Below are 27,488 nucleotides of genomic sequence, written 5' to 3' on the forward strand. Positions count from 1 at the left end.
AAAGTGAAAATCTGAAACAGGAATCGTGGGTTTGATCTTGATCCGATTCCGAGCAATCACAGGAAGGGTAAACCTGTTTGTTACTTCCGGTGAATCGAACCACGTGGTTCGGCGACCCAAAACCCAAGAGGTGAAGACCGAGGACGGGATCATGGACCGAGAACCCCTAAACTGCGCCCACGATCTGAGCTCGTCGGGTTCTCATGGAGGAGACGGAGGGGGTCCAGGAGGGGCTGCTGGGATCTGGGGCTTCAGGATCCTGGACGTTCAGGACCATCGTGAAGGAGGGGACGAGCCCGACGTGCTAACACTAACAGGTACAGGTACATTGATCTCGTGTGCAGGTAATAATTTCGTGAGTGCACATCTATTTATGACGTACACATGGAGGTTGCTTCTGTGAAGTGAGTTCTCCACGGAAGCTGCAGGTAGTCGGCCTCAAGCTGAGACCTGAAATAGTGTCAAACAAAATGAGTTTCGTTCCGAACTCATGGGACTACGATTTCTATGCATTTTTTTATTGTATATAACATGCCTGACCTTGTGTTAAAAGTTTAACTCTGAAATCCTGCCAGTTTCCGTGAACGACCACGTCAAACTAGGTCATGTAGAGTCAAAAAGGAGGATTTTTAGCTCCGGTGCCGACTTTGCGGCGTGGTATCTCCGGCAGTACATATAATTCAGCCTCGGAATTTATGCTCGGCACAGACCTCCCATGGTTCTGTGGCCCTGCCAGTTTTAAAGGCTCTTACTTACGCACGCATCATACAGCGGAAATGTAAAAAATGTACTTTTGTCGTACGTACCTACTGTAAAATTCAATGAATTTCTCCGAAATTAACCCAAAATATTTTCGAAACCATCAGAGATATCCTCTCGAAAATGGGTACGCTTGGCATATGGAAGGGATACTGCTTATTGACGACGTTTCGTGGTTGTCTGGAAAACAACGGATGAAGGGGGCGACACTAAAAATGCCTCCAGATGCATATGGGGACCGCATGATGACCAGGGATAGCATAGTGAATGTAGAGTAGGGAAGCTTGGTATTATGGTCGGCGGCATGAATCCGATGAATACATGATAATCCATTGATACAATAAGTATCAATCCATAGATAATAAGGCACACACCTGAAGTAAATCGCATGATAGTTTATTCACCGTCATGTCAATATGCAAAGATACAGGCTTCGATGTATGCGAAAATTCTGAATGTCCACGGCTCAAGTAGCATTCTTTACGTCAAAACATTACAAAGTGAATGGAAAATGCCATAAACTTAGAACATAAACTTAGAACTTAGAGATTACATGACAAATTTGGTCAGTGCGCTTTCCAGTCTCATTTGATCCATAGGAAAAAGATTCCACCCCCATTCCACCCCAACAGTTATTCATCAAGATATTCATCGTTGTTGATGTCCACACCTCCATCCCCTTGTAAGCGCTGTTGTGTGATAGTCTCAGTGGAGTTCATGCAATTCTTACAACAACATAAATCGGTGCAAGACAAACCCGACCTACGACAGGAGCATAGCATACCTTCGCAACGAGTTTTCAGACATTTGCAGCTTATTATTTCTAGAATACTCTCTGGAGCTGGGGGCTTCGTCATCCATTTGATGGAGAGTTCATCGTTTAATAATGTCCATTCGTGACCATCAGGGGACGGGGGGTTGATCATTTGTTGCAGTGAGCGCCGAAAAACCGCAGCTTGGTGCGAGGCCCGCCGAGTGTGCTGAATTAAAGCATCCTTCGTTGGAGGCATGCTTTGTTCACATGGGGAGGACGAGGCAAGACAGAAGACTTTGTATCTCGCGTCATTGACTTCGGTGGATGTAGTCTGCCCATACAAATGACAGACGAATTTTTCTAGCCGGACAATCAACAATTCTGGCGGGATGAATTCTTGCCCAAGTTCAATGAAAGCATTGGTAAACTCCTCCGACGCTGTCATTATGGAAAATGCTTTACGCTTGCCCTTCCCATAGAAGGCACTCGTTGAGTCGCAGCCAGTGAAGGTATGAAGGCCGATCAAAGCAGCGGATGCTTCAGGCCCTAAGGCCGATAATACATTCGTCAAATTTATGATACGCGCCTTGTTCTTCACTCCGGTGGCAAAGTACATACATGTATTAAGAGAAATATCATGGCTCACAGACAAGGCTATGACTGCCACATCAGTATCGGGACTGTGGATGACTACGCAGCTGTGTGTATTACTTGCATGTTTGCAATGAAGTAAGATACGTGTGTCTCCCTCTTCATGGTCACATTTTAGTTCCTCTATCACCTGGACCGACAGAACTGCATCATGGACATTCAATCGATGACACTCATTTCCATGAGCGATGTAGATACTGATGTTGCCTCTGACTGCGCCGAAATCAGCACCCTGCCATTCAGTGACCAGAAACTCAACTAGGGCTTCCTTGTTTTTCCCGTTTGCAAGGAACTTTTTCCACTGCGTTGGAGTTTTCTGGTGTTTGTTGTGAATGCAGAACGTCTGTTTCCCACCATCGCCACGACGTGTCCTCTCAGCATTTTTCACGTTGATAGCTGGGTATGTGTCGGTGACAAAGACCACCCGATTACATTTCAGCTTCTTCATCAGCTGGATGAGTCGAGACAGTACAGCATCGGCGAGTTCGCCAAAACTCGAAACTGAATGTCGCATGCTATGCAGAAGGCCCATACCATCGATGATTAGGGCACCATCATCAGGCACTGTTGAAACCAAGTAGTCCTTGGAGCTTTCAATTGCATCAAGTAAGGCGGACTTCGTTGTCTTTGCCATGGAGCCATCAGCTGTCGCAAGTGGCAGCGAGACAGGAGACAGTGAATAGCACAGAATCTCACGCAGATCGATGTTCCTGTTCTGTGCAATAATAAGCAGTCTAGAAAATAACTGCTTGTCATTGCGTAACATGATCTCCTTACCTGACTTTGTTTTTGCCTTCGATTTCCCCAGATTTGAAAATGTTTTCAGCTTCAATGCCTTGAGGGGTGCAAAGAAATCTACTGATAGATTTATCAAACGGTTGTCAACGAATTCATACATGCTCCTCTCACCAATCTCATTGGCTGAGATCAGGTCGTGTTGGACCTCACTGCTGGCCACAACACCTGAACTGATGCTTGTCAGTTCTGTAAGGTGGGAATCAAAGGGATTCTGCATAGACTCAATGTTTCCGACTGACTTTTCGTCGGCAATAATTCTGCTGTGGCCGAGTTCCTTCCTGACCTGACGGTCTCGAGAAGTATCAGTCAGAGCTTCGCATTGGCGGACAATGGCCGCCCGTTCATTTTGGCTCAGTATCCATCTTTGGACAGCACCACAATTCAAGGTCATTCCTGTCAACCCCCCTGGTGTTTTTGAATCTCTGTTCAGAGTTTGCTCGATTGCCTGGTCACAAGCAATTGACGAGAACCCTGTGCCTGTCCGCTGAATGGTCCATTGACCATGCGAGGTCATAGATTTGTGAACCTCGGGATGAGTTAGGGGGAGAATGACCATCTCCAGCCAATAAGCGGGCAGGTATCGAGCATAATTAAATCGATCGTACGAGAAAAACCAAGGGAGCATGTGCCGTACAGCAGACACATGAAGATTCCAGTCGGACTCACGAGTTCCCCTGATGAATAATAACAGCAGCTGGACCATCTCGATGTACGACGACCAAAATGCAAACGTGGGATTCTCTTCACCTTGCCGCTGAACAAACGAATTGTAGGCAGATAACAATGTGGTGAACGCATCGCCAGACGACAGGCTGAGAAATTCCTCACTGGGATAGACATCAGCAAGGTCGCCCACGATTGCGAGAGCGCGTTGCTCTTCGTCCTCCGACAAGGATTCAAGGAAAGCCTCGAAACGTATTCTCTGGAGCCCTTCGGCTAAGAGTTTGTGGGATCTCATGCTTCTATTATAGTGATGACCGCTCACTACGCCGTTGATGGACCCCTCAGCTACCACTTCTGATTCGATCAGTATGTCTTTCATTCCGGCATCTGCAAATCGTTTTCCGATAATGGCTAGAAAGGCCATTGCTGTGTGGAATTCTCCAAGCCTGACTATAAACCGATTGGTCAAGGCTTCGTCTTTCCACCTGATCTGCTGGACCTTTGAATAAATGGCCTGGTCAAAAACGAGGATCATTTGCATCAAATCCAGTAGATCGGATATTTCTCGACTCTTATTCAGAATTTCATTTACAGTCGACATTTCAGTAGGCGAGGATTCTATGACAGGTAGGTAATGGATGACTGACTTTTCCAACATTTCGTTCTGATGAAGCTCAAGATGGAAGGCCGTCCATCCAGGAATTGTAGAAAGCATGTCAGCTACCACCTTGGTCATACCGTTTGCCGCTTCGATGACAGCGGCTGCCTTCAGAGTTCTTTTGTAGCAGTCGTCACGAATTAGTGCGCCCGCTTCCTGAGGAATATGGAGGGGCCCCTGTTTTTTCTGAAGATGATAATCGTCAATTTGACTGATGGAAGGCTTCAGTGACCGTAAGCCTTTCTTCAACGATTTCCTTCTAGAATGACTGGTGGCCTCACTAACGCTCGCTTGTACCATTATACCGTTGGTATGATGGGTAGTACCTCGACCGGAAAGTGTCTCTTCCCCGAAATCGATGTTGTCCCATACAAGAATAGTGGGCACGCTCTTTGCAAAGCCACGAAGAACAGAGTAATGTTTATTCACCAGTCGAAGTTCGGCCAGACTAGTTTCTAACCCAATGATTGTATCAACTGAAGCACTATGCCCGAGCTTATTGATGATAGACAGTAATCGAGACGAACCAGTCAAATGACGAATGGTCATGCCTAGTGCGAGGGATTTGGGTGTCTGTGTCTGGCCCTTAGAAGCCAGGTAAATGATATCCTGGCAGATTGATGTTAATTTGACCTCAGCAGTATTGTCTACCTTAACATAATTCGTGGCTACGGGATCATCGGACACACCAACAATCCATGCAAGAAGGTGATACAATTCGATTGGAATAATACCTTTCGCAGAGGACAGCGTCAGATCGTCAGCAGTAGGAGGCCATGGACAGTCCATCACAGTTGTTGGTTGTTGAATCGCATTCTTGATGATGAGCGCCGCTTGATATACAGTCCTCAGTTCATCTACTTTGGGTAAATGACTTGACGGTTTCTTGAGGGTTTCATCTATCAACGTGGAGTCTGCTTCGGAGGATGAACCGTCAGACTGCCCTGAGGATACGTCCACGAGGCGATCCAAAACCGTACCGGTCGAGAGGACGTCCACAAATACCAGCTGACTTTTGTTCCGCTTATTTGGCTGGTGGAATACAAGCTGTGGGTAGTCTTGCTGTAGCTTTCGCTTGAGCTTGTCCGACCTGTAGAAAACACCGAATACACTGACATGAAAGGGACATCAATTAGACCTACTTCTAACCAAGGATCAGGACATTATTTTTTCAACGTGGCCGCCAAAGGACACCACCTGTTGATCCAACAAAAAAAATACGCAGGAAGGCAAATCAAATCATGATCCATCTACCTGAAGTCTGTGATACCAACTCCCTCTGCTTCAACGCATTTTATGAATAAGGTGACAAGTTTCGTCATCCGGAACACTTCATGATTCTTGATCACTTGTTCTTCTACGACCGAACTGCAAAATGCTGCATAGGCTTTTGCCTGCAGACCACTGAAATTAGAAAGCAAACGTAAAATGCCACCATGTGGAGTAACCGGCCGTGTGGAGAGATCACCTTGTGCCTTAGGCCCTGTGGAGTCAACTTCACAAAACAGGAAATTGTTAAAGTCACTGAAGAGGGACAGCGAACATAGCTCGCTCAGCCATCTGGCAGATGATGCTGGTATCATTACTTGGCTGGCACATGTGCTGGAGTGCTGCACACATTTCTTCCAGCAGGACATTAGCCAGAATAACACAGTGCTGCATAAATTTCAATTCATGTTCTGGTACAAAAAAATTATTTCACACTTTAGCAGTGGTTTCAAAACTTACCTCTCAGCTGTACTGCTTTGCACTTTCATCGGGGTTTTCCACAAAATTTTACAGTAATCTTTGTAACATACTTTGTGGTATCTCACTTCCAGGGCAACGCAGTCTTTCCCTCTGATGTGCAATAGGATGCCTTCGTCATTTTTGAGAGTAGCGGCTTCCAGCAATTTCCCTGATAACAAAGATCAAATGAATATCACAGTTTGTATTTTCCCTGATCATTCATTTCGGAATTCCAGTCTTCTATCAATTTCTTTTAGAATATGTACTCACCTGCTGTTAACGTTTCAGCTTGCATCAAGCTATCCTTGTTTTATGAGAGACTCTCACGTACCGATCTGCCTTCTTACAAATAATGCACACTGCTGGTAGGACATGTTTGGGTGAATGCAGGTCAGAACGTGACCTCAATTTTTTCCACGGACTAGGCCTGTGTACAGCAGACTGATGTTGATGGCCTGTGTGTACAGAACCTGAACACTGAAGCGATCCCTCACTCTCCAAACTCTGCTGCAGCTGCCTCTTCAGACATTTTTTGGAACTCAGTTCTATCAGTCTCTTGTTGATGAAGCATTGATAACATGTAGGGTGAAATCCTGCCTCTGCAGGAATGTTGGTGAACTTGACGTTGACCAGATGCTGGTGTCTGTTGGCAAGATTGTGACACTCACCGTCCAATTGCAGCCACCTCTGCAGGCATTCACAATATTTACTCCATCTAAGAGTCAACATCCCTGGTGTTGGGCTAGCGGCTAGGGTGCCGGCTTAGGATCCAAGGATCCTGGGTTCGAATCCCGGTCGATCACTGAATTAACGCCAGGGGGGTTGACTCAGCCTGTCATCCTTCCGAGGTCGGCTAATTGAGTACCAGTTCACTGGTAATTCCCTGCTTGTCGTTAAAGGCGGCAAAAAGGGTTGGCGTCAGGAAGGGCATCCGGCCGTAAAACATTGCTTCAAATAGGGGACCGAAAAACAACAACAACCACTGTTCCCGAAAAAGGCCAACCCCCGCTTTGCGGGGGGAAATGGCCTCTAAAGGTGTTTTTTTTTTTTTTTTTTTTTTTTTTTAAAGAGGCGTAAACGGCGAAGTTATGTCATTCACGACGTGTTAAAAGTGCATGAAGCACTTTAAACGCGATTTTCCCGAGGCCATGACTAAACATTCAGCGTGACATGGGCGCCGCCATTTTGAATGTCATGTGACCCAAGCAAGTGTTCTGATAGGCCGAGATTCAAAATTAGTGCCTTCGATGCAAGACAAAGTAGTGCGACATAAACGCGTGGAAAACTTAAAAACTGGCTTGTTAGTTAAACTTTTGTTCGTTAAACTTTTTGTATGTGCTACAACTCGGCACGTACTCAGATTACCAGTGATTATTTTTTAGTCTCTCTGACCTCGGAACGGGATTGAACGATACACGGTGTCAGCTTGAGGCCTATAGGTGTCCCCTACCCGCCCCTCTGACAAGGTCGGACAAGTGTGACGTTCGACTGAACACTGACCGACCAATCATCCGTCCAAGTGCTTTTATATACTCGATATTTCATAAACCGTTGGCGTTGAACATTTAGTTTTCAAATTACAGGTGTCTATTCCGAATGACATTATCTCAACCTGAATTGGCGACGGTGATTGGCTGAATAATGTTTAATTTCAATTAAATAGTGACCAAACATAACGCGGTGAAGCTGTGTGACTATATGTCTATTAATTACGTACTGTTGGAAAATACCTTTCGACCCCTTAGGGCTTAGAGCTTAGACCTTTGAAGACTCTTTAAGTTCCCCAAGACCCTTAAGACCACCAAGATCCCGAAGGACCAGAAGACCCTTAAAAACCCTGAAAATTCAGAGGACCAAAAAGACCGTGAAGACCTAAATGACCACAAAACTCCCTAAGACCCAAAGGACTATTAAAGACCCCAAATACCCTTAAAGACCCAGAGAAGCCAAAAGATCCTGAAGATCCTGAAGACCATCAAAGACCCTTAATGACCCAGAGGAACCAAAAGACCCAAAATACCTTGACTCAAAATATCCCAAAGACCATGAAAGACCCTGAGGACCCAAAGGACCCTACAATATCCCGAAGACCCAAAAGACACAGAGGACCTTGAAGACACAAATACCCTGAAGACCATTAAAGACCACAAGGACCCTTAAAACCCAAAAGACCCATAAGATGCTTTAGACCATCGTTTCCCAACCGTTTTCTGATCGAGTACCACTTGGAGGTCCCGTACCGTCGCCGCGTACCACCTGCTTCCAGAAAAACTCAATCCGCGTACCACCTGGTTCCAGAAAAACTCAATTCGATAAGATATCAGGTTTATTTCAATTTAATGCGAGGGCTGCATCTGTTTCTTCTCCAGCAGCTGGTCGATGCGGGGCATAACTTTGCTCACAGCACATCGGAAATCATGAAATATATCAGAAATCAGAAATAAAAGAATTATCAGGCCAAATCTTTTTTTTTTAAAGGTTGAGTCGCGAACCACCTGGAAGGCCCTCGCGTACCACCAGTGGTACGCGTACCACAGGTTGGGAACCATTGCTTTAGACCCACTAAACCAGCTTGGACCGTTGACCATTTAGAGCTTTACATCACATGGACCTTTTTAGATTACAAATAAATTACAAATAAATAATATCACCAATATTACAAATGAATTACAAATAAATAATATCACCAATATTACAAATGAATTACAAATTAATAATATCACCAATATTACAAATAAATTACAATTAATAATATCACCAATATTACAAATAAATAATATCACCAATATTACAAATAAATAATATCACCAATATTACAAATAAATAATATCACCAATATTACAAATAAATAATATCACCAATATTACAAATAAATAATATCACCAATATTACAAATAAATAATATCACCAATAATACAAATAAATTACAAATAAATAATATCACCAATATTACAAATAAATAATATTGTTGTGGTTTTGAGAATAAAGGCAACCCCCCTTTAGTTAGTTGCACCACAACATGTAGCCTCGCTTTAGTTCAGTTATTTCTTATTAAATGTTAAGTATCGTCTCCTTTCATGTGTTCGTATGCGTTGAGACAGGTCAGTAAGGGTAGGCCTCATTGGGCCTGGAATGCCATGTGCTGGGCCTCGAACAAGTCGAGGAGGCCCGAGGGAGGAGCCGGAGGGAGTGGCTGGCAAGCAGCAAACAACCAAGGGGGCTAAAGGGGAGTGGCCAACAACGGCAGCCAATGGGAGCTAAAGGGGAGTGGCCAACAATGGCAGCCAATGGGAGCTAAAGGGGAGTGGCCAGCAACGGCGGCCAGGGGAGGCCCTTGGAACATTCTGGTGGGACTCCGGGGCGGGGGGGGGGGGGGGGGTATAAAACCCGGCCCGGATCCCCAAACTCTCTCTCAAGCTCTCTAAGGTCGAAGTCTGAGCAAGAAGCTCTCAGCGCTCTCTCTCATTTTGGATCTCATTAACTCATTTTGGATCCATCTCGGTAATTTTGGCCAAAAATTTGCCTGATCCCAGTTCAACTCGGAACTCGGATAAATGTCTATTCTATAATCCATATATAAAAGGAGCCACGTTTGTCCAACTAAAGGGTTTATGCTGTCATTGAATAATAAAAATGGTACCATTGGAAAGGTAGTATCATGTTGAATGTGATTGTTTGGTTGTATTGTGATTGTTTGGCGGCTTGTTTGGTTGTATAGGCAACTAGCAGGAGTACCCGGGGGGAGGGGAAGGGGGGGGGGGGGGAAGGGGAAAGATATACTCCAAAAACATATTCTCGGATGTGTGAGGGGGGCTTTCACAGGCCCCTCTGTTTTGGGGGAGGAGGTGGGGAGGGAAGGAGGAAAAATGTACCATGCAAAGAGTGCTTCATAACCTCAGTGTTGCACAAGTAAAAAAAAGGAAATTGTTATACACTCTGCCACCATCACCAGGTGGCACAACGCGATACACATTTACATGGATAATTTACGCCCTTTTCCTGGTCCCCCACACCCCCGCATGAGGCCGCGGCCACATAGCCAATGTTACCCCCGAGACAAAGTTGTATTTGTATTTGCACCCCAAGTAAAGTATGAAAGTGTTTATAGCTGGAGTAGCTGGCTTTGCTCAAGTGAAAAATAAACATTAACAGATTTGAAATGAGGGCAAATATAATGGAAAAGCAATTGCATCCAAATCAGAATCCATCACAAATGTCAAATCATCATTTTACCTTTTCATTGAATATCTGCTGCTGAATGTGGCGTTCATCACGTTTCTGAGTTAAGTTTGATGACGTTCAGGAAGAAGAAGAAGAAGCCTTACCACCTACTTTGATCACTTCCGGAATTGTTTTATTATTTGTGTTCAAATGTCTGGTGATTGTTTTGTATTTATTTGTGTGAATATGTACTTGTAAATAACTGTCATTAATCAAAAAGGTTTAGGCACTAAAGAGCAAAAAAAAAATTAATCCCAAAAAACAAACAAAAAAATTTTCACACTTTTTTTTTTCCGAAAACATTCCCAGGCACTCACTGATGAACCTCTGAAAGTTTGACGAAGATCCGTTCAGCTATCTTTGAGAAAAATGGTGATACACAGACCAACGGCTCTCTTATATAAAGATAATAAATCAATCAATTTGTTCACAAAGGTGCCCAATTTAAAAGCCTCTTCCTGTATCTGAAGACAAGAATAACAAGAAGCGCTATTGGTGTGTTCACACGGTGGCTTGAATGGAAACATTTATTAGCACCTGACCGACATGGACCAAATTTGGTACGATACATCAGAGCATAAAGGTCTCATGGGGCTGTGCTCCCCATCCGGATCCGCCTCCGATAAGAGGCTGAAAAAGGGGGATTTTGCCTCAAATCCAGTTAATTTATTTTAAAATCTTCTCAAAAGCTGTGGGTAAATAGCCTTTGACCCCACGGCACTATTTTTTAAATTGCTGGCACCATACAAATTGTAAATTGCTCGGGTTTACTGAATCAGAAAAACTATGGTGTGAGGTCTTCATTGCACATTTAGTGGTATTTTTGGCCCAATTAAGACACGGAATCAGTTTGTCGTTTTGTGATACTTACACGTTATACTTACACGTTTTGTTAGACATATTTGGGGTGGGGGTAGAAATCTTGTATGTTTTTGGTGTTCCTTAAGAAATTTTCTGAAGTGTACCTACAGATAAAACGTCATGCGACAATGTAAAAAAAAAAAAAAAAAAATCCAACATGGCCGCTACTATAAGTCAGAATGACGTAATTTTGCAAAAGTTCACACTGTAGTCAACAACAACAACAACAACAACCGGCATTTTAAGGCCATTTTCCCTGCTAGAGTGGGGGTTAGCCTTGCGGTCCCCATGACAATCTTCTCCATTTTGCCCTATTTTCTGCAGGGGGTCATTGACTGCAGTCATTTTAAAAAAATTCTCACAATAAAGATTGATGTGAAAAACATTGTTTACTGGATAATATAATTTATAACTATTTCTTGTTATTTCACACTCGATTATGCACCTGTCCAAACCCCCTCCACGCCCAACAAACAACAACACAACCCCCAAGAGATGTGCTCTGTATAATACGACGGTCAGTGTCTGTGCATGTCCACCTCCATAATGTCCAATGTTTTTACACAGCGTTGTTTAATTTGATACAGTTCCCAGGCAACAATAATTGGATCTAAATTCTGAACACCACCTGTATTAGATCATCAAGATCATGCTCTGACCTAACATTTGATTTTGTGCAGGTAAAATGGGTGCAGGAGAAGCTGGATGTCTCTCTGGTAACGCTCATCGTACTTCAAATGGCATCCAGGTGAAGGAAGACCTGAGTGAAGTTTCTCGCTCTGCACAAAGTGAGTATGGTGAGGCTTGTGAAGTTCAGAAGAGTTCTTTGGAATATTTCCATATATTATTCCATTACTAGCAAAGAACCCATCAGTGACGATTCTAAATTTAAGGTCTTCTATGGTACAGGTACAGGTGATACTAGACTACTAGAGAGTTCATCGAACAGTTTACCCCACGGAGTCTTGAGAAAAAAGACACGGGAAAGGTTGTTTAACTACCAGGTATGCAGATAGGGTAAACAAATGATCTCACTCCTCTCTGCACATGTGCGGTAGTGATAAATTCAGAGCCAAAGTATGGTAAAACAGCAAACTTATCTTCCTGTTCATGTTCCAATTTGTGTTTAAAATATAACATTCAATTTAAATAAGTTGTTCCTTGATCATAAATTACTAAGACAGACGGACGGATATGTACGAATTGCTTTTCGCTTTGCAGGCGCGGGGTAAAACAAAAAAAGGACTGGGAGCAATGACTTTGGTGAAGGAAGCAACGGAATGTCCTGTGAGGACGTGGCCACTGGTGAGTCAGAGAACAACATGCACCATTTGTGCAACTCATTCGCAGGAAAGAGACGCTGCTAGTCCAACAAAACCATTAGCTGCGTCACACAATCCGAGAATCCACGTGTCCGACACATCGATTGAGAAACGTCTGTCAAAGGTACACTTGAATGTACACAACACTGCAAGATGCGGCGTACATTGGCACCTCCGCCAGACTCAACAGTTTGTTTTGTATCACATGGGATCTGATCCGGATCCATACCTGAACCAACATCGAATCGACTTGTTCTCGACAATTAACCAACTCATCCACCAAGTTTTGTCATAATCGGTCCCCAACTTTTTGAGATATTGTGCTACATATCGGTTTTAACTCAATGGTGAAGAATCGCTTAAAAAAATTAAAATTCGTATTTCCAGATCCAGTTTCGGATCCTCAAAAAAGTCAAATCGATTCAAACTTCTCACACACCCAGCCTCTCCAAGTTCCATCCAAATCCGTTCACAACTTTTTGAGATATCGTGCTATACATCGTTTTTTTCTCCCTATCTATCAATGGTGAAGATTCAGATGAAAAATTATCGGACCCAGATCCATATCCGGATATTCACCGGAATCTAATAATTTCGTCCCTGTAACACACCCAACATCTCCACCAAATTTCTTCTGAATCCGTCAACAGCATTTTGAGATATCCTGTTCACAGACAAACAGACAGGGGTGAAAATATAATCTCCATCCACCTTCGATGGTGGAGGTAAACATATACACGTGTATATGTATATGTTTGTGTGTGTGCATATATATATATATATTGTTGCGGATCTCCAAAACGTCTGCCTTCCCCTTATAAAGGGGGGATTAATCCCCTTGTCCTTTTACTGGCCGACGCGATCCAGGGGCTATCACGTTCCTTCCGGTCGGTGTTCAATAGGGTTGTTGGTCGAATTAGTCCTATTACCTAAGTACTAACACCGGCCGTGAAGCAAGGAAAATAACCCCACCCGAACCACGGCGTTAGTGGACACGCCGAACGAAGCGAGCCGCGATCTGGGCCGTTAGCAGGTACTAAACCCGATTCGAGCGGTTGTCATTCGTGCCACGCTTACCCAATTGAGAAATCACTAAGATGATCGAATTAGGAAAGACAGGAAGAACAGATTGGTTTATTAACAATTTGGACACGAAGAAGAAGAGGAAGAAAAAAGAGCAATGTACAATGAAGAGGAAGAAGCAGATACACAGGGCAGCCTTATACAGTCGTACTTATTCCCTGGACATGGGCCCGTTCACACTCAGACTCACTCTCAGACTCACTCACACGGGGTTTGTAGATGGTCGGGTTGAGGGTGCAAGGGTCCACAGATCGTCCGGTCCCCGACTCGTACCGTGCAGATGGTGGAAGACGGCAGGCAGCTCTCCGCATGGCGTAGGCGCGAGGCGGACAATTATATATCGGGGGATCCGTAAGTGGCGATTATATTGCGTACGCAATAGGTGTACCGGCGCCTTTATACGCGCTCCCGGTATCGCGGTGTACAATGCGCTGCCCCCCCCAATGATGTTACCAATGGTGCCTTCCCACAAAAGTCCTTCTGCACGCTGCAGTCCTCTGCAATGCGTGCCGCGCGCCAGTCCTTTGTAAAGCGCAATCAATCCTTTCAAGGCTCGTCACTGCGCGTCTCTCCCTCTCGTAACTCAACTCCCGAACTCGAGAAGCGCCTCTCCCATAACTCAACTCGTTCAAGACTCGTAACTCAACTCAACTGAGGTGGGGGGCCTCGCGCGAAGGGTTATATTGCCACGCCCAGCGAACCCTCTGGAATGTCCAGCCACGCCCTGTCAGGCGATGTCGCCTCAGCCCTGGTTGGCTGTTGAGGTCTTACCGGCTCCGCCTTTGACGGCTGCTTGACGTGGCCACACCCCCACCCTTGCGCTCCGCCCCCTTTTCGGGCCTTACCTCGTGGCATTTGGGCTGGTTCGAGCGGAGGCCCAAGGGCAGCGAACGCTGCTGGCAAAGGAGGTGTATTAGCCAAATCAGGGCGCGGGATGGATGCTGACCAACGAGGTCGATTTGGAGGGAGGCTGCAAAATGGACGAACGGGCCTACCCTTATTTGTTTTACACAACGCAGATGCAACTATTGGGAATGGCCTTATCCTAAACACATTCTATGAAATAACTAACGTCCTAAGGTGACCTACGTGTTGCATGTGGCCTAACTATGGGGTGCAACCTTTAACCTTTAATGATGTTACCTGTGTGGGTTCTCAAAACCGCAACTATATATATATATATATATATATATATATATATATATATATATATATATATATATATATATATATATATAGATATATATATATATAGATATATATATATATATATATATATATATATATATATATAGATATATATATATATATATATATATATAGATATATATATATATATATATATATATATATATATATATATATATATATATATATATATATATACACACACACACACACACAAACTGCTTGCTTGAGCTGAGTTGCCACGTCGAGAGTCGTGAGTTAACTTATAGCTGCGTTGTTGTCTGTGACGTGAGTACTTATTAAATTTGGGGATTCTTAAGAAAGTCTTTAAGTGCTACATGAAATTAGTATTATTGTGCTTGAGGTAAACAGTGGGGAATAATAAATATTCTTTATAAAGTTACCTTTCTGTCTTCTCGTATGTTGGTTTCACCCATAAAAGAACACGAAGGGTACATCAGCTTCTTTATTTATTTTCTGTCGTGACACCCTCTGGGTTACCAGTGCCCTCACTGCGGTGCCCCCAAGGTCAACAAGGTCAACACATAACTGCTGCGTTCCTGAAAAGTGTGACGAATATTGAAATGACGAAAATCAAAGCAGTTTTTCTCATCTTACTATAATTCACCAAATGTCCATCCGTCTCTGTCTGTCTGTCCGTTCGAAGGTACCGTAAAAACTGCTGAACCGGTCGCAACGATATTTTGGGTGGATAATCCTGGGATCTCCAGGAGTAAAATAGACTATTTAGTTTTCCCAATTTCAGCTTTGGTCTCCAGCATTCTCAGGTTTGGACTCCCGCATAACATTCGCGTTTGCATAACGTTCATTGTGACGATGTTTTCATTGTGACGATGTTGTTTTCCCGGGTGTCGCACAAACGACTGCACCGATTGCTGCACGGCTACACTGATCGGACTCGGTGACCTCGGACAAAGACCTTTTATAAGGACACGGGTTGAATCCCTGCTTGAGAGAATTCCAACCCCCTCCCCGCCATCACGGCCGTCTCTCCAACTTACAATCCCATGAGATATGCGGAAAGGACGACCCAAAACCAATATAATTATCATTAAACATCATTTGTATATAAACATCACTAAAAGTAAACAATGACCTCGGCCAAAGTTCAAATGACATGAGTTTAATCTCTACATGGGAGAATTCCACATAGCTATTTGGGCGGTGTATACGCTAACAGATCGCTGTCTCCATCGATCTTGACAAGGCCGTAACACTGATCGGCTCAAAATCATTTTAACTGTTGATTTGGAAGTTTTTACAATGAAGGAAACACGTATCGGGAGTACATACGACATCGGGAGTACTAACTGCACGCGACTTCAGTATCAAGCTTAAATCTGTCGTGGCGGATCTGAAGAGCGGAATGCTTGGAGAAGTGGTGGGCGACTTCGGCATGAAGGAGGATCAGAAACGTGGACTCCCACACTGCCACATCCTGCTGATACTTGCTCCCGCATGACGTTATTTTCCCGGGTGCCGCACAAACGGCTGCACCGATCGAGATTTAACGGATGTTTATACAAATCGTTTTAAAGAAAAAAAGACTTCAATTTCTGATATTTAGCCTTTTCATTTGGGCCTCCCAATTGAAGCCCCGCCCGTGGGGCGGGTTCCGTTGCTCGTGAGAATTAATGGAATAAGGGGGGATGTGTTCTTCACATTGCGACTTCAGGTATTATATTTCACCTTTTACCTGTGATATTACCCTTTTATGATTAAGACAGTAATATTCAAGTACACAAACATATAAATAAAGAAAAAACAATTATCAGAAATATTGAAATAAAAATTTACCTCTTCCGAAATAGTCGAAGCTTGTGGTACGTCCTTCCTCCTTATTTAATGAAGTTCAGTATATTTATAGAATGGAGGCAAACTGAATAACCCAGAAAGATCAACGGCACTTTCACCAGTATCCATTCGATGAATAACATCTAATTTCACTTTTAAGGTAACATTTTTTATGATACCTCTCCATCAATGTACTGTGCATTAGTGCGAAGCCAAGTCCAGTAGTTCTTTCCGCAATGTTACGATCTCCCGATTTGGTGATTTAGCGATGCGTTCTGGCCTCGTTATCAGTCTTGGTTATTCGGAAAACGCTCTAAAATATAAGGTATGGCTTTTAAAAGCTTATGACTTCCTTCCATCGCATTTTTTTCAGCGTATCTTTTTGTACCCATTTGATGGGGTGGCCATTTTATTTCACCTTTCCATCCCTCCATAAGGAGTACCACCATACTCCATGAAAAAATGATTTTTTGGGATTGGCCATTATTACACAATAAATAATATTGTCATGTCTGTGGGCTCAGCAGTGATATGTAGAGTCAGGAAGATTTGTATAAATTAACATGCTCCGGATGTCGGGTAAGAACCATCACCATATAATAAGTTCTGTTTAGCTGAATGTCGGATAAGTGTATATCTGTCCCCGTCGTGAGGGGGGCTGGGCATGTTAACGAGCTTCGGGCATAAGGATAAATTATCCCTTGTTTGTCTTACCCTATGTGATTTACATCCTTTGTCCTTTATGGCACTGCAATTGACACCAGTGCAGGAAGTGCCCATTAAACCACACACAACAATAAAACCAACCGGAAGCCAGGCATCGGGCACTGGGGCTGATAATCCCGCCTGGCAGGCACACATTGCTCGGGCAGGCCGAGAGCCATGCCCAGAAGGACAGTGATTGGGCGGGGGTTGACAAACAGGAAGGCCGGGGTAAGAAGGGATTCGCTGATTGGCCAGGGCGGAGAAAGAAGGCACTCATCGATTGGTGAAAGAAGGGCGAGCAAGAAGCGGCGCACTGATAGGCGGAGAGCTGTACTAGGCAGTGGTGGCCTGCGGGATGATTGGTGGAGAAGCGCTGATGACATCACAACCGAACGTTAGAATAACTCTCGGACCGACATCTTTCCTCTTGCCCTCCTCTCTTGCCCTGCTCTTGCCCTCCTCTGGTTCCCTTGTTCTTCTCCCTCGCACTCTTGTGCCTGTTTTCGTTCTGGACCTCGGGACGATTGTGCTTGGACCGGCCGTGTTCAGAGACGCCACCAGGAGACGTGCAGAGTTTTGCAGGCGGAAACGACGTGCGGCTTACCGCTGCAGCGTGACGAGGCCTAGTACGAGCGCTGCAGTTCGAACGGGCACAACGAGGCCTAGTTCCCGCCAACGTGCGCGCTTCATGCGCAACGCCGGCCGGACCCATTCGCAGACCCTGACGAGACCTCACCAGTGATCAGAGCTAAGCACACACACACACATAATTTATTTTCCAGCTCTTTCATCCCTTTTGTCTGTGTTTGGTTCTGTGTGTGGGAGCGCTCCATATCGGAATTTAGTTTTATTGCTCGGCGGGTGAAGTACCAACCGAGAATGAAGGTGTGGAGGTTGAAAGAGGTGACAGTAAGGGAGGCATTAAAAGAGAGGCTGAGTGGGGTAGAGGATGATGTGGTTGAGCTTGAAAGTGGTTGGATGTCAATGAAAGCTAGTCTGTTGGGAGCCGTTGGTGAGGTAGGTGGATGGACAAAAGGACCACTGAGGCACTCGGAAACATGGTGGTGGGATGATGAAGTTGGAAAGAGGATTGAAGAGAAGAGGAAGTAGTTCAAGGAGTGGCAGAAGGCGAAGGGTACGGGAGCAGAAACAGCAGAGCATGAAAGTTATAAGGCAGCCAAGAAGGCTGCAAAGAAAGAGGTAGCAAAGGCGCAGGAGGCATGCAGGAAAATGTTCGGAGAACGCGTGGATTCGGAAGAGGGTCAGAGAGCAGTATTTAGGATTGCAAAGCAGATAGCGAGAGAGAGGTGTGATGTGATGGGGGTGAGTTGCTTGAAGGATGAAGTGGGACAAATCGTTGTCGACCCAGATGGAATTAAAGGAAGATGGAAAAGATATATGGAAATGCTGTTGAATACAGAGAATGAGTGGGATGGCAACATAGAGAGTAACCCAGTTTTAGGACCGGCAGAGAAGGTAACTGAGAAGGAAATTGAGGAAGCGATAAAAGCAATGAAGAGTAGAAAAGCGTGAGGGCCGACGGGAGTTGTGGGAGATATGTTGAAGGCAGCAGGAAGTTGGGGTGTGAAGAGAATGACAGAGATCTGTAATCTGGTGGTGAAAGAAGGCCGCATTCCAGTGGATTGGGAACTGAGTACCCTCGTCCCTCTATACAAGGGGAAAGGTGACCCTCTGGAGTGTGGCTCGTACCAAGCGATAAAGTTATTGGAGCATGGAATGAAGGTATTGGAAAGGGTGTTGGAGAGGAGGATAAGGAAGAAAGTGAAGATAGACGAAATGCAGTTTGGATTCATGCCCGGAAGAGGAACTAACATTTATCAAACAAACAAGCAAACAAAGTATATAAAAAGGGGAGCGGCAGACAAGATGGGGAGAGAAGGGGAGGAAGCACACAAACACAACATTTGAGAGCAGGGACATCGGGAGATGTGTGGGAGCGAGAGGGCTTGGGGGGAAGCAGGATAGTTATAAAACGCAAGGACACCAAGGACTTCCAGGAAAGCAGTTGGTATTTCAAAAAAGTGGATTTGGGGTGAAATTAGCGGGGGTAGAAAAGATCAAGGTTTTGGATTGGGAAAGACAAGAGATGGTGGTGAACAGTTCTTTTAAAGACCTGGAGGGAGAAGTGGGATTGAAGAGAGTGGGGGAGTTTGTTCCAGAGGCGTTGGGTTGCAGGCAGATCTTGTGCGACCTGAAGGAATATTTGGGGGACAGAGCACAGAGAGAGCTGGGGGAGCAAGGCCGGAGTGGAGTCGGTAGAAGACAAAGACCACCAACCTGCCTGCAGTGAGTAAGTGAAAGGCCCTCGGAGATAGCGTCATCGCGGGAGATTCCAATGATTCTGAACGCTTTGGTTTCAACAGCGTGAAGACGAGCTAGGTGTGAGGCAGGAGCACCAGCCCAGAGGCGAGAGCAGTACTCCATTGAGCTGCGGATGAAAGCCTTGTTTGTGGTGAGGAGCTCAGGTGTGCCAAGGAAGGACTTCGCACGACGGAGGATGCCCAGTCGGCGACTGGCTTTGGAGGCCAGCTTGGAAATGTGGTTTTCCCAGGAAAGATCATGGCAGATGGTGAGACCCAAAAGCTTGAGTGACAGAACTTCTTGGAGAGGATTATTCAGAAAGTAGATGGGAGGGTTGTCCAGTCGGTCCTTTCGGAGAGACATCGTAAGAGTGTGAGATTTGTCAGGATTGAAAGACATGTTCCACTTGTTTGCCCAGTCTGTGATTTTGTCCAGGTCTGCAGAGAGTGAGGAGGCTGCAGACTGCCGATCTGAGGGATGAGGAATGGAGCGACAGAGAGTAGAGTCATCAGCAAAGAGATTAAGAGGATTTTCAAGAGAGTCAGAGAGATCATTGATGAAGACCAGAAAAAGCACAGGGCCCAGAACACTGCCTTGGGGAACTCCAGCCTGAACAGGAAGAGGAGATGAGAGAAACCCATTCAGGGCCACACGTTGACTACGACTAGAGAGGAAGTCCGCCAGCCATGCATGGAGATTTCCATGGATACCAAAGGAGGAGAGTTTGGTGAGCAGAGCGGGGTGCCAGACCGTATCGAAGGCACGTGATATGTCGAGGGAGACGGCTCTAATTTCCTGTTTGGCATTGAGGACCTCCATCCATTGTTGAGACAGCAGAAGCAGCATGTCCAGAGTAGAGTGACTTGGTCTGAAACCAAATTGATGATCAGAGATCAAGCCATTGGAGAAGAGGAAAGATTTCATATCCGACGCAATGATGGATTCCATGACTTTGCTGATAATTGGGAGAAGGCTGATTGGTCTGTAGTTGCTTGGATCTGTTTTTGCACCTTTTTTGTGTAAAGCGGTGATGTTGGCCGATTTCCAAGCAGATGGCAGTTGACCTTGAGCAAAAGAGAGGGTGAAGAGAACAGAGAGAGGCAGTGAAAGAGTGGAGGGAATAGGATTTTAGGACCCGTGGGCTGATGCCGTCAGGTCCAGTTGCAGAATCAGAGTCGAGGGTTGACAGAAACTTTTCCACCTTGTCAGGAGGAAAGGACACAGAGTCCAGGAGCAGCTGGGTACGACTGGGTACGGTGGGTACAGAGAGGGATGGGTTTGGGACACAAGATTTAGAGGCAAACACAGAGTTGAGGCATTCAGCTTTTTCACGTGCGGAGTCAGCTGTGTCGCCATTTGAGGTAAGGGAGGGGTTGGAGGGGGAACAAACACCAGAAACAGATTTGACCAGACACCACCAGGATTTGGAAGAGGGAGACAGATAAGAGAGTTCGGTCTTGAGAACGGAGAGATATTGTTTCCTGGCTCTCCTGAGGGTGGACACACACTTGTTTCGGGCTTTGTGAAAGGAAATGAGATTTCCTTCTGTTGGATTTGCTTTCCAGGAGACGAAGGCAAGTTGTTTCTGGGCAACAGCCTCACCTCAAGATGCCGTGTACCATGGACGGGAGGAAGGGTATTACAACTGAAGACGAGATGGGATAAATCTGTGCATGAGAGAGCAATTTACTTTGGAAGAATTCCCAGGATGAGTTGATGTCAGAGGTGGTAGAGATGGGAGACCAGTCCTGATGATTGATGGCTGCTTGAAGACCGTGCCAGTTGGCCTGAGTGAAATGCCAGACTCGTCGACGCTGAGCAGGCTCCCTGAGAATGGTAAGAGAGATGTCCACTTTAACAAGCACATGATCAGATGAGCCGATTGGAGCAGAAGAAGAGCAGCAGACATTTTCAGGGAAATTAGTCATAACCACGTCCAGAAGAGAAGATGCTCCGTTGACTGAGATCCGGGTCGGGAAATTGACAGATTGTGTCAGTCCCAGTGAGTCGCAGAAGTCCTTTGCTGAGGAGCCATGGCTGGTGAGAGAGGTACCCACACCCAGCCTACTGGCATGGTGACAATTGAAATCACCACATATGAGGAAGAGAGAGTTGGGATGAGTAGCTAGAAGTTGGTCCATATTATCAGACAGCGAGATGAAGATGGAGTCATCACTGTTTGGTGGACGGTACAACACACATATGAACAAGAGGTGGGAGCGAAGGGGAAGCCGTAGCCAGAGGTATTCCTGGGGGTGAGGTAGAGAGAGTGCAGTGCAGGGCGAGTGAGGAAGAGAGTTTTTGATAAAGATGGCAACCCCACCTCCAGGACGAGGCTCAGGTCTATCATACCGGAGGAGGGAGTAACCCAGGAGAGATACTAAGGAATCAGAGACATCATGAAGGAGGAAAGTTTCTGTTAAACAGATCACGTCTGGTTGGTCAGAAGCAACCTGTATGGAGAGATCAGTTAAGTTTGAACGAAGGCCCCGGATGTTTGAGGTCCACACCATTAATGAAGAGGAAGGGGGAGCATCGGATACAGAACAGGGGGGAGGAGGGGTAGGGTAAAATGTGGAAGAGGAAGGGAGAGCTGTTGAAGGTGTGTCAGAGATTTCAGAATAGCTCAGAGAAAGGGAAGGATGGGGCGGATAAAAGGTTTGATGGTGATTGGGTGAGGCACAATGAGGTGTTATTTGAGGAGGGGGAGAGCGAGGCAGAAGGTAGGGGGAGATGGAGGTGAGAGTTGGAAGGGGGAAGAAGCGGGGAGGACGCTTTGAGGAGGAGGGGTGAGAGGGGGGAAATGGAGAAGAAATTAGGGTGGGGAGATTTGAAAGGGAGGGGTGAGGGGGGAGTTTATGAGGGGATGGGTTAGGGGGGAGTTTAGGAGGGAAGGGACAAGGGGAGGGATTTGAAAGGGATGGGATATGGGGGAGATTTGGAGGGGAGGGGTGAGGGGGGAGTCTAGGAGGGGAGGGGTGAGGGGGAGTCTTGGAGGGGAGGGGTGTGGGGGGAGTTTAGGAGGGAAGGGGCAAGGTGGGAGATTTGAAAGGGATGGGTGATGGGGAGGATTTGGAGGGGAGGGGCAAGGGGGAAGATTTGGAGGGGAGGGGTGAGATTCGATTTCAGAAGGTGTACGATTAATGGGAAACGAACATTTATTGCAAAATGAGTTACTTGTGACCTTCGAGTCAAAAATACGTTTGAGGACGCTGGAGGGAGGGTGGAGTGCAGGAGAGTTTAGGGAATGTCGAAAAGAGGCACTGGAAGAGATGGAATTTTTTTTGGGGATGAATAGATTTGGTGAGCAAGTCGAAAGCAGCCTTTTAAAGAAGAAGAAAAAATAGGTGTTGTAATATATGACAGAATACAGAACTTGAGGGGAAGGTTTAAACATTTTAACTTTTAACAGTGAAAACTATCTGGGGAAATGGGGGAGAAACACGTGGTCGAAGAATGAATAAACGAATAAGATCAACGAATAAGAACAGAGAAGGAAATGTTGTTTTTTTTGTTTGTTTGTTTTTTAGTTGAGATTTTAAACAAGGAAGTAGGCTATGGGGTGAAAAGACTGGGAAAAACAGAGAACAAAGTTATTGGATCACAAACGATGGACCGCTGAGAGAAAAACAAAGCCTCAAAAGACACGACACTAATTAACATGATTTTCTATGCAGGTATGAAAGATTTACACCGAGAATCTTCCTCCGGACACACTATACGTACACACACCATAAAATAAATACAGTTATAACGAAAATACAAATGGGAACAATTACTTAACTTCGATTTCGATGGAGAGCATGGACAGCTGCGAATAAACGAAACCTTGCCGGCAAGACCGGAAGTGGAAGTCACTTGTTAATGTCTGTGTGAACTTTTCATTAATTCTCTGTTTCTCTCCCTCTTTCCCCACCTCTTTCCCCACTGGTACACCTTTATGTAATTGTCTCATTCACAAATGTAAATTGATTGCCAAGAGAGCTTTGTAATTTACTCTTTCCTCTCTCTTTGAGATCCATATCATTATGTTGATGCTGTTTTTATATCCCTCTGATACCTCTACTGACTTTTTTTTTCTGTGAATGATCTTTAGAGGGATCAACAACGACCTTCAGTACGCTTTCCTTTCCCAAGAATGTTCCCACCTCCAACGAGAGATCTTTGCCGCAACAGCGGAAGAGTTACTTAATGAAGTTCATGGATTACAAAAATAATTTGAGTCGTGACCAGGTAAACATGGATATTGACAATGGTGAAAAGACAGACAACGGCACAGAATGCAAGACATCTCAGAAAGATTCCAGCAAGAAGATTCGCCGGAGGAGACGTACTGTTGGGAAATGTCACGAGTGCACGACGTGCAACAAACCATTTAAGTTTAAGTCAGAGCTCCTGAAACACATATGGACACACACTGGTGAGAAGCCGTATAAGTGCACTGACTGCACTAAATCATTTGCAAGTCATTCAAACTGGCAGACACATGTGCGGACACATACTGGGGAGAAGCCGTACGAGTGCCTTTTTTGTAGTAAATCATTTGGGCACCCTTCCAACTTGAATGTTCACATGAGGGGCCATACTGGAGAAAAGCCATTTCAATGCAGTGTGTGTAATAAATCATTTACATTGAATCAGAACCGCCAGAAACACATGAGAATACACACAGGAGAAAAGCCGCACACGTGCTCAATTTGCAAAAAATCATTCACTCAGATCTCGGCTTACCAGGCACACATGAGGACTCATACTGGGGAGAAACCATTTCATTGTAGCTTCTGCAGTAAATCGTTCAGTCAGACCTCGGGCCGCAAGGTACACATGCGGACACACACTGTTGAGAAGCCATATAAGTGCAGTGTGTGCAATAGAAGATTCCTACGTATCTCAAACTGCCAGCGACACATGGGAATACACACAAACATCCACACTGTTGAGAAGCCACACAAGTGCAATGTGTGCAATAGAACATTCAGTGACATCGCACAGCGCCGGGTACACATGAGGACCCACACTGGGGAGAGGCCGTATAAGTGCAATGTGTGCAGTAAATCATTCAATCAAATCTCAAACCACCACGTACATATGAGGATCCACACTGGGGTGAGGCCGTATAAGTGCAATGTGTGCAGTAAATCATTCAATCAAATCTCAAGCCACCACGCACATATGAGGATCCACACTGGGGTGAGGCCGTATAAGTGCAATGTGTGCAGTAAATCATTCAATGAAAGCTCACACCACCATGTACATATGAGGACGCACACCGGGGAGAGGCCGTATAAGTGCAATGTGTGCAATGAACCATACCGTTACCTCTCAAGCCTCCGGACACACATGAGGAACCACCCTGGGGATGAACTGTACAAGTGCAGTGTGTGCAATAAATCATTCAGCTATAATTCACCCTACCAGGCACACATGGTGACCCATGCTGGATAAAGGTATAAGAGAAACGCCAAAATCGAAATCTTAGAGAATTGTCCAAACACCTGTAATCCATTGGCACATCTGCAAAAAGTTCAATATCCCAGGCTGACAAATTCAGAAAAGTACAAACTAAAAGCAATAATTGAAAACGAGACATGGTACTCACGATGACATCACCATCCCATCAAGACGTTGTGACAGTGATAGGTGGAGCAACATGAACTCGAAGAAGAAACGCACCGAGACCTTTAAAACCATATTGCGGAATATTGCAACAAACGAACACAAATTGGAGGCTGCCTGGAGATCAGTGAGCAAAATTTTGAGAAGAGCGAAACTTCACAGCTTGGTCCTTGAAACGTGGTCCTTTACCAAAATGGAGGTGAATACTTTGAGTCCTAGGAGGACTCTGTTCCTCCTTCTGAAACCCAAATGGAGATGATACCCCAATAGAAAGATAGTCTCTTCCAGGGAGATGATCTTTCTCCCACTCCCTGTCCCCTCTCTGTTCTGCTTGGCTCTGACCCCCAAAACACGACGATCGACAGCCAAGTAGATGAACACAGTGTAACCTCCCACAGGAAGTTGGAGGTGACATCCTAACAAACAAAGTCAACAACCTCCTGTATATGGACGACAGAAGAGGTTTAACTCCAAACAATGAATAACTAACAGAACAGGTAAAAGTGGTAAAACGGTACTCTGAAAACATTGAAATGCAATTCGGACAAGGTAAATGTTTCCAACTTCACATAAAAATAAATAATGACCAACAACACAAAAGTCAAGAACTATGCAAGAGCGAAGAAATGAAACATTGTGAAAACACCTCGGGGTGGAATAGGATCACCAAATCGAACACACAAGACAAGAGTCCAAGAATATTTATGCAGAACAACCAATGATGGACAAACTTCTCCCCAAGAAACAAAATCAAAGTTGTAAATCAGCCAATACAACTGTTTGTTGTGCAATGGTTGTTTGTGCAACATAAACAATCATTTCATGCATTGGTTGAACTGACTCCGTTTAAATGTTTCCATATCAACAAATCTGTACAATTTTTATCTTATCGTTATTGTGCTTGTTTACGAATTCATCTTTTTATAACAGTTTCGTTTCTATAACAACAATAATTTTCTTTGAATGACAAAATGCTGTGAATTTTTCGGATGCAAACGAATTAAAATCTTTTTAAAACGCGATTTTCTTTTATTGTCGCCGAGTTTATTATTTCATTGAGCCTGCTCGTGGCTTAACAGATAAGATGGCTGCTTTCAAGGTCCCAAGCCTCTGTTGTGTCATAAATAACATCAGGTGGGTGAACTCAGCCAGTTATCCTTCTGAGGTTGACAAAATGAGTACCAGCTCGAGAAAAATGAGCCATTGGAGTTGTGACCATCCAGGATTGTGCCACCTGGAGAATGACACTACCTCAGCAGCTTGTATCATATGCCTGACGGTCGGAACAGAATGTTTTTTATTAATGGAAGTCAATAGAATTGAAGCGTTCCTGACACGAAAGATGGTTGTTTGTGCACGTTTTTTGTTGCAAGTCACTCTTCTCAGGCAGAAACGTGTGTTTCAAAAAATAGTGTATTTAGCTTGTAAGCAGCAAAACAACACATTGCGCAGGAAACCTTATTAGTGCAAAAACGGTCTTGTTTTCTTAATAGAAGCGTTTGACAAAAAAGCTCTGTCGGGAGTCACTATTTTAGGGCAGAAACGTGTTTTTGTTTATTTTTAACTCAACTAGACTATGTCCAGCTGAGTTTTTGTCGACACCCAGTGTCCGTCTGTCTGTCTGTAAACAATTCGACGTCTACGCTCTAAAAGTCACAAATATTGATTAAATTTGATGAAACTTGTTATGCAGCATCTTTAAGACATAAACTAGTTTGGGATTGCATTTCGGCGTTGCATGCCCAAAAATGGGTGCGACAGGGCGGCCATATTGAAAATCAATTTTTGTCATATTTTTAGCACATATAAACGATGTAGTTTGTGGTTCGATTATGCATATTCGAACCATATTGAGATAGACCAGTTGAGTTCACGTGCCCTGGAACCTCTAGTTTGTATACAGAATCGAGGCTCGTGTAAGAGCTAACACATTGAACATGAAAACATGCACAGACACATAAAACATACAATGGAGGGAGTGGGAGACAAGAGGGGGAGAGAAAGGGAAGCACATGAGCACAACAACAGTAGAGAACAAGGACGTCGGGAGATCTGTGGTCGGGAGAGGGCTGGGGCGGGGCACACGGGTTAAACAAGATGGACACTACAAGGACTTTCAAGAAAGAAAACGGAATTTGAAGGAAGTGGATTTGGAGTCAATTAATGGGGTAGAAAAAAATTAAGGTTTTGAATGGGGGAAGACAAGAGATGGTGGTGAACAGCTGTTTTCAAGACCTGGAGGGAGGAGTGGGATTGAAGAGAGTGAAGGAGTTTGTTCCAGAGGCGGGAGAAAAGAGGAGTGAAGGTGAGCAGAGGGCCTAGATTTTGGCAGTTTAACCATAAG

The 27,488-nt window shown here is 44.8% G+C and overlaps 2 protein-coding genes across 2 annotated transcripts; both read left to right on the forward strand.

The window, feature by feature from the left end:
• Positions 1-26,166, forward strand: LOC137428704 (uncharacterized). The gene is made up of 5 exons (XM_078777719.1): positions 1-317; positions 11,774-11,881; positions 12,003-12,097; positions 12,315-12,398; positions 23,625-26,166. Exons 1-5 carry the CDS (start codon positions 152-154, stop codon positions 23,718-23,720), a joined length of 549 nt encoding a protein of 182 aa, XP_078633845.1. The 5' UTR covers positions 1-151; the 3' UTR covers positions 23,721-26,166.
• Positions 23,720-26,166, forward strand: LOC137427835 (uncharacterized). Its single transcript, XM_068117597.2, has one exon. The coding sequence runs from the start codon at positions 23,720-23,722 to the stop codon at positions 24,971-24,973; it is 1,254 nt and encodes a 417-aa protein (XP_067973698.2). The 3' UTR covers positions 24,974-26,166.
• Positions 26,167-27,488: the final 1,322 nt, after the last annotated feature.

This window comes from Myxine glutinosa, chromosome 5, assembly GCF_964187855.1.
Source record: "Myxine glutinosa chromosome 5, kmMyxGlut1.1, whole genome shotgun sequence".
In the NCBI taxonomy this organism is placed as follows: domain Eukaryota; kingdom Metazoa; phylum Chordata; class Myxini; order Myxiniformes; family Myxinidae; genus Myxine; species Myxine glutinosa.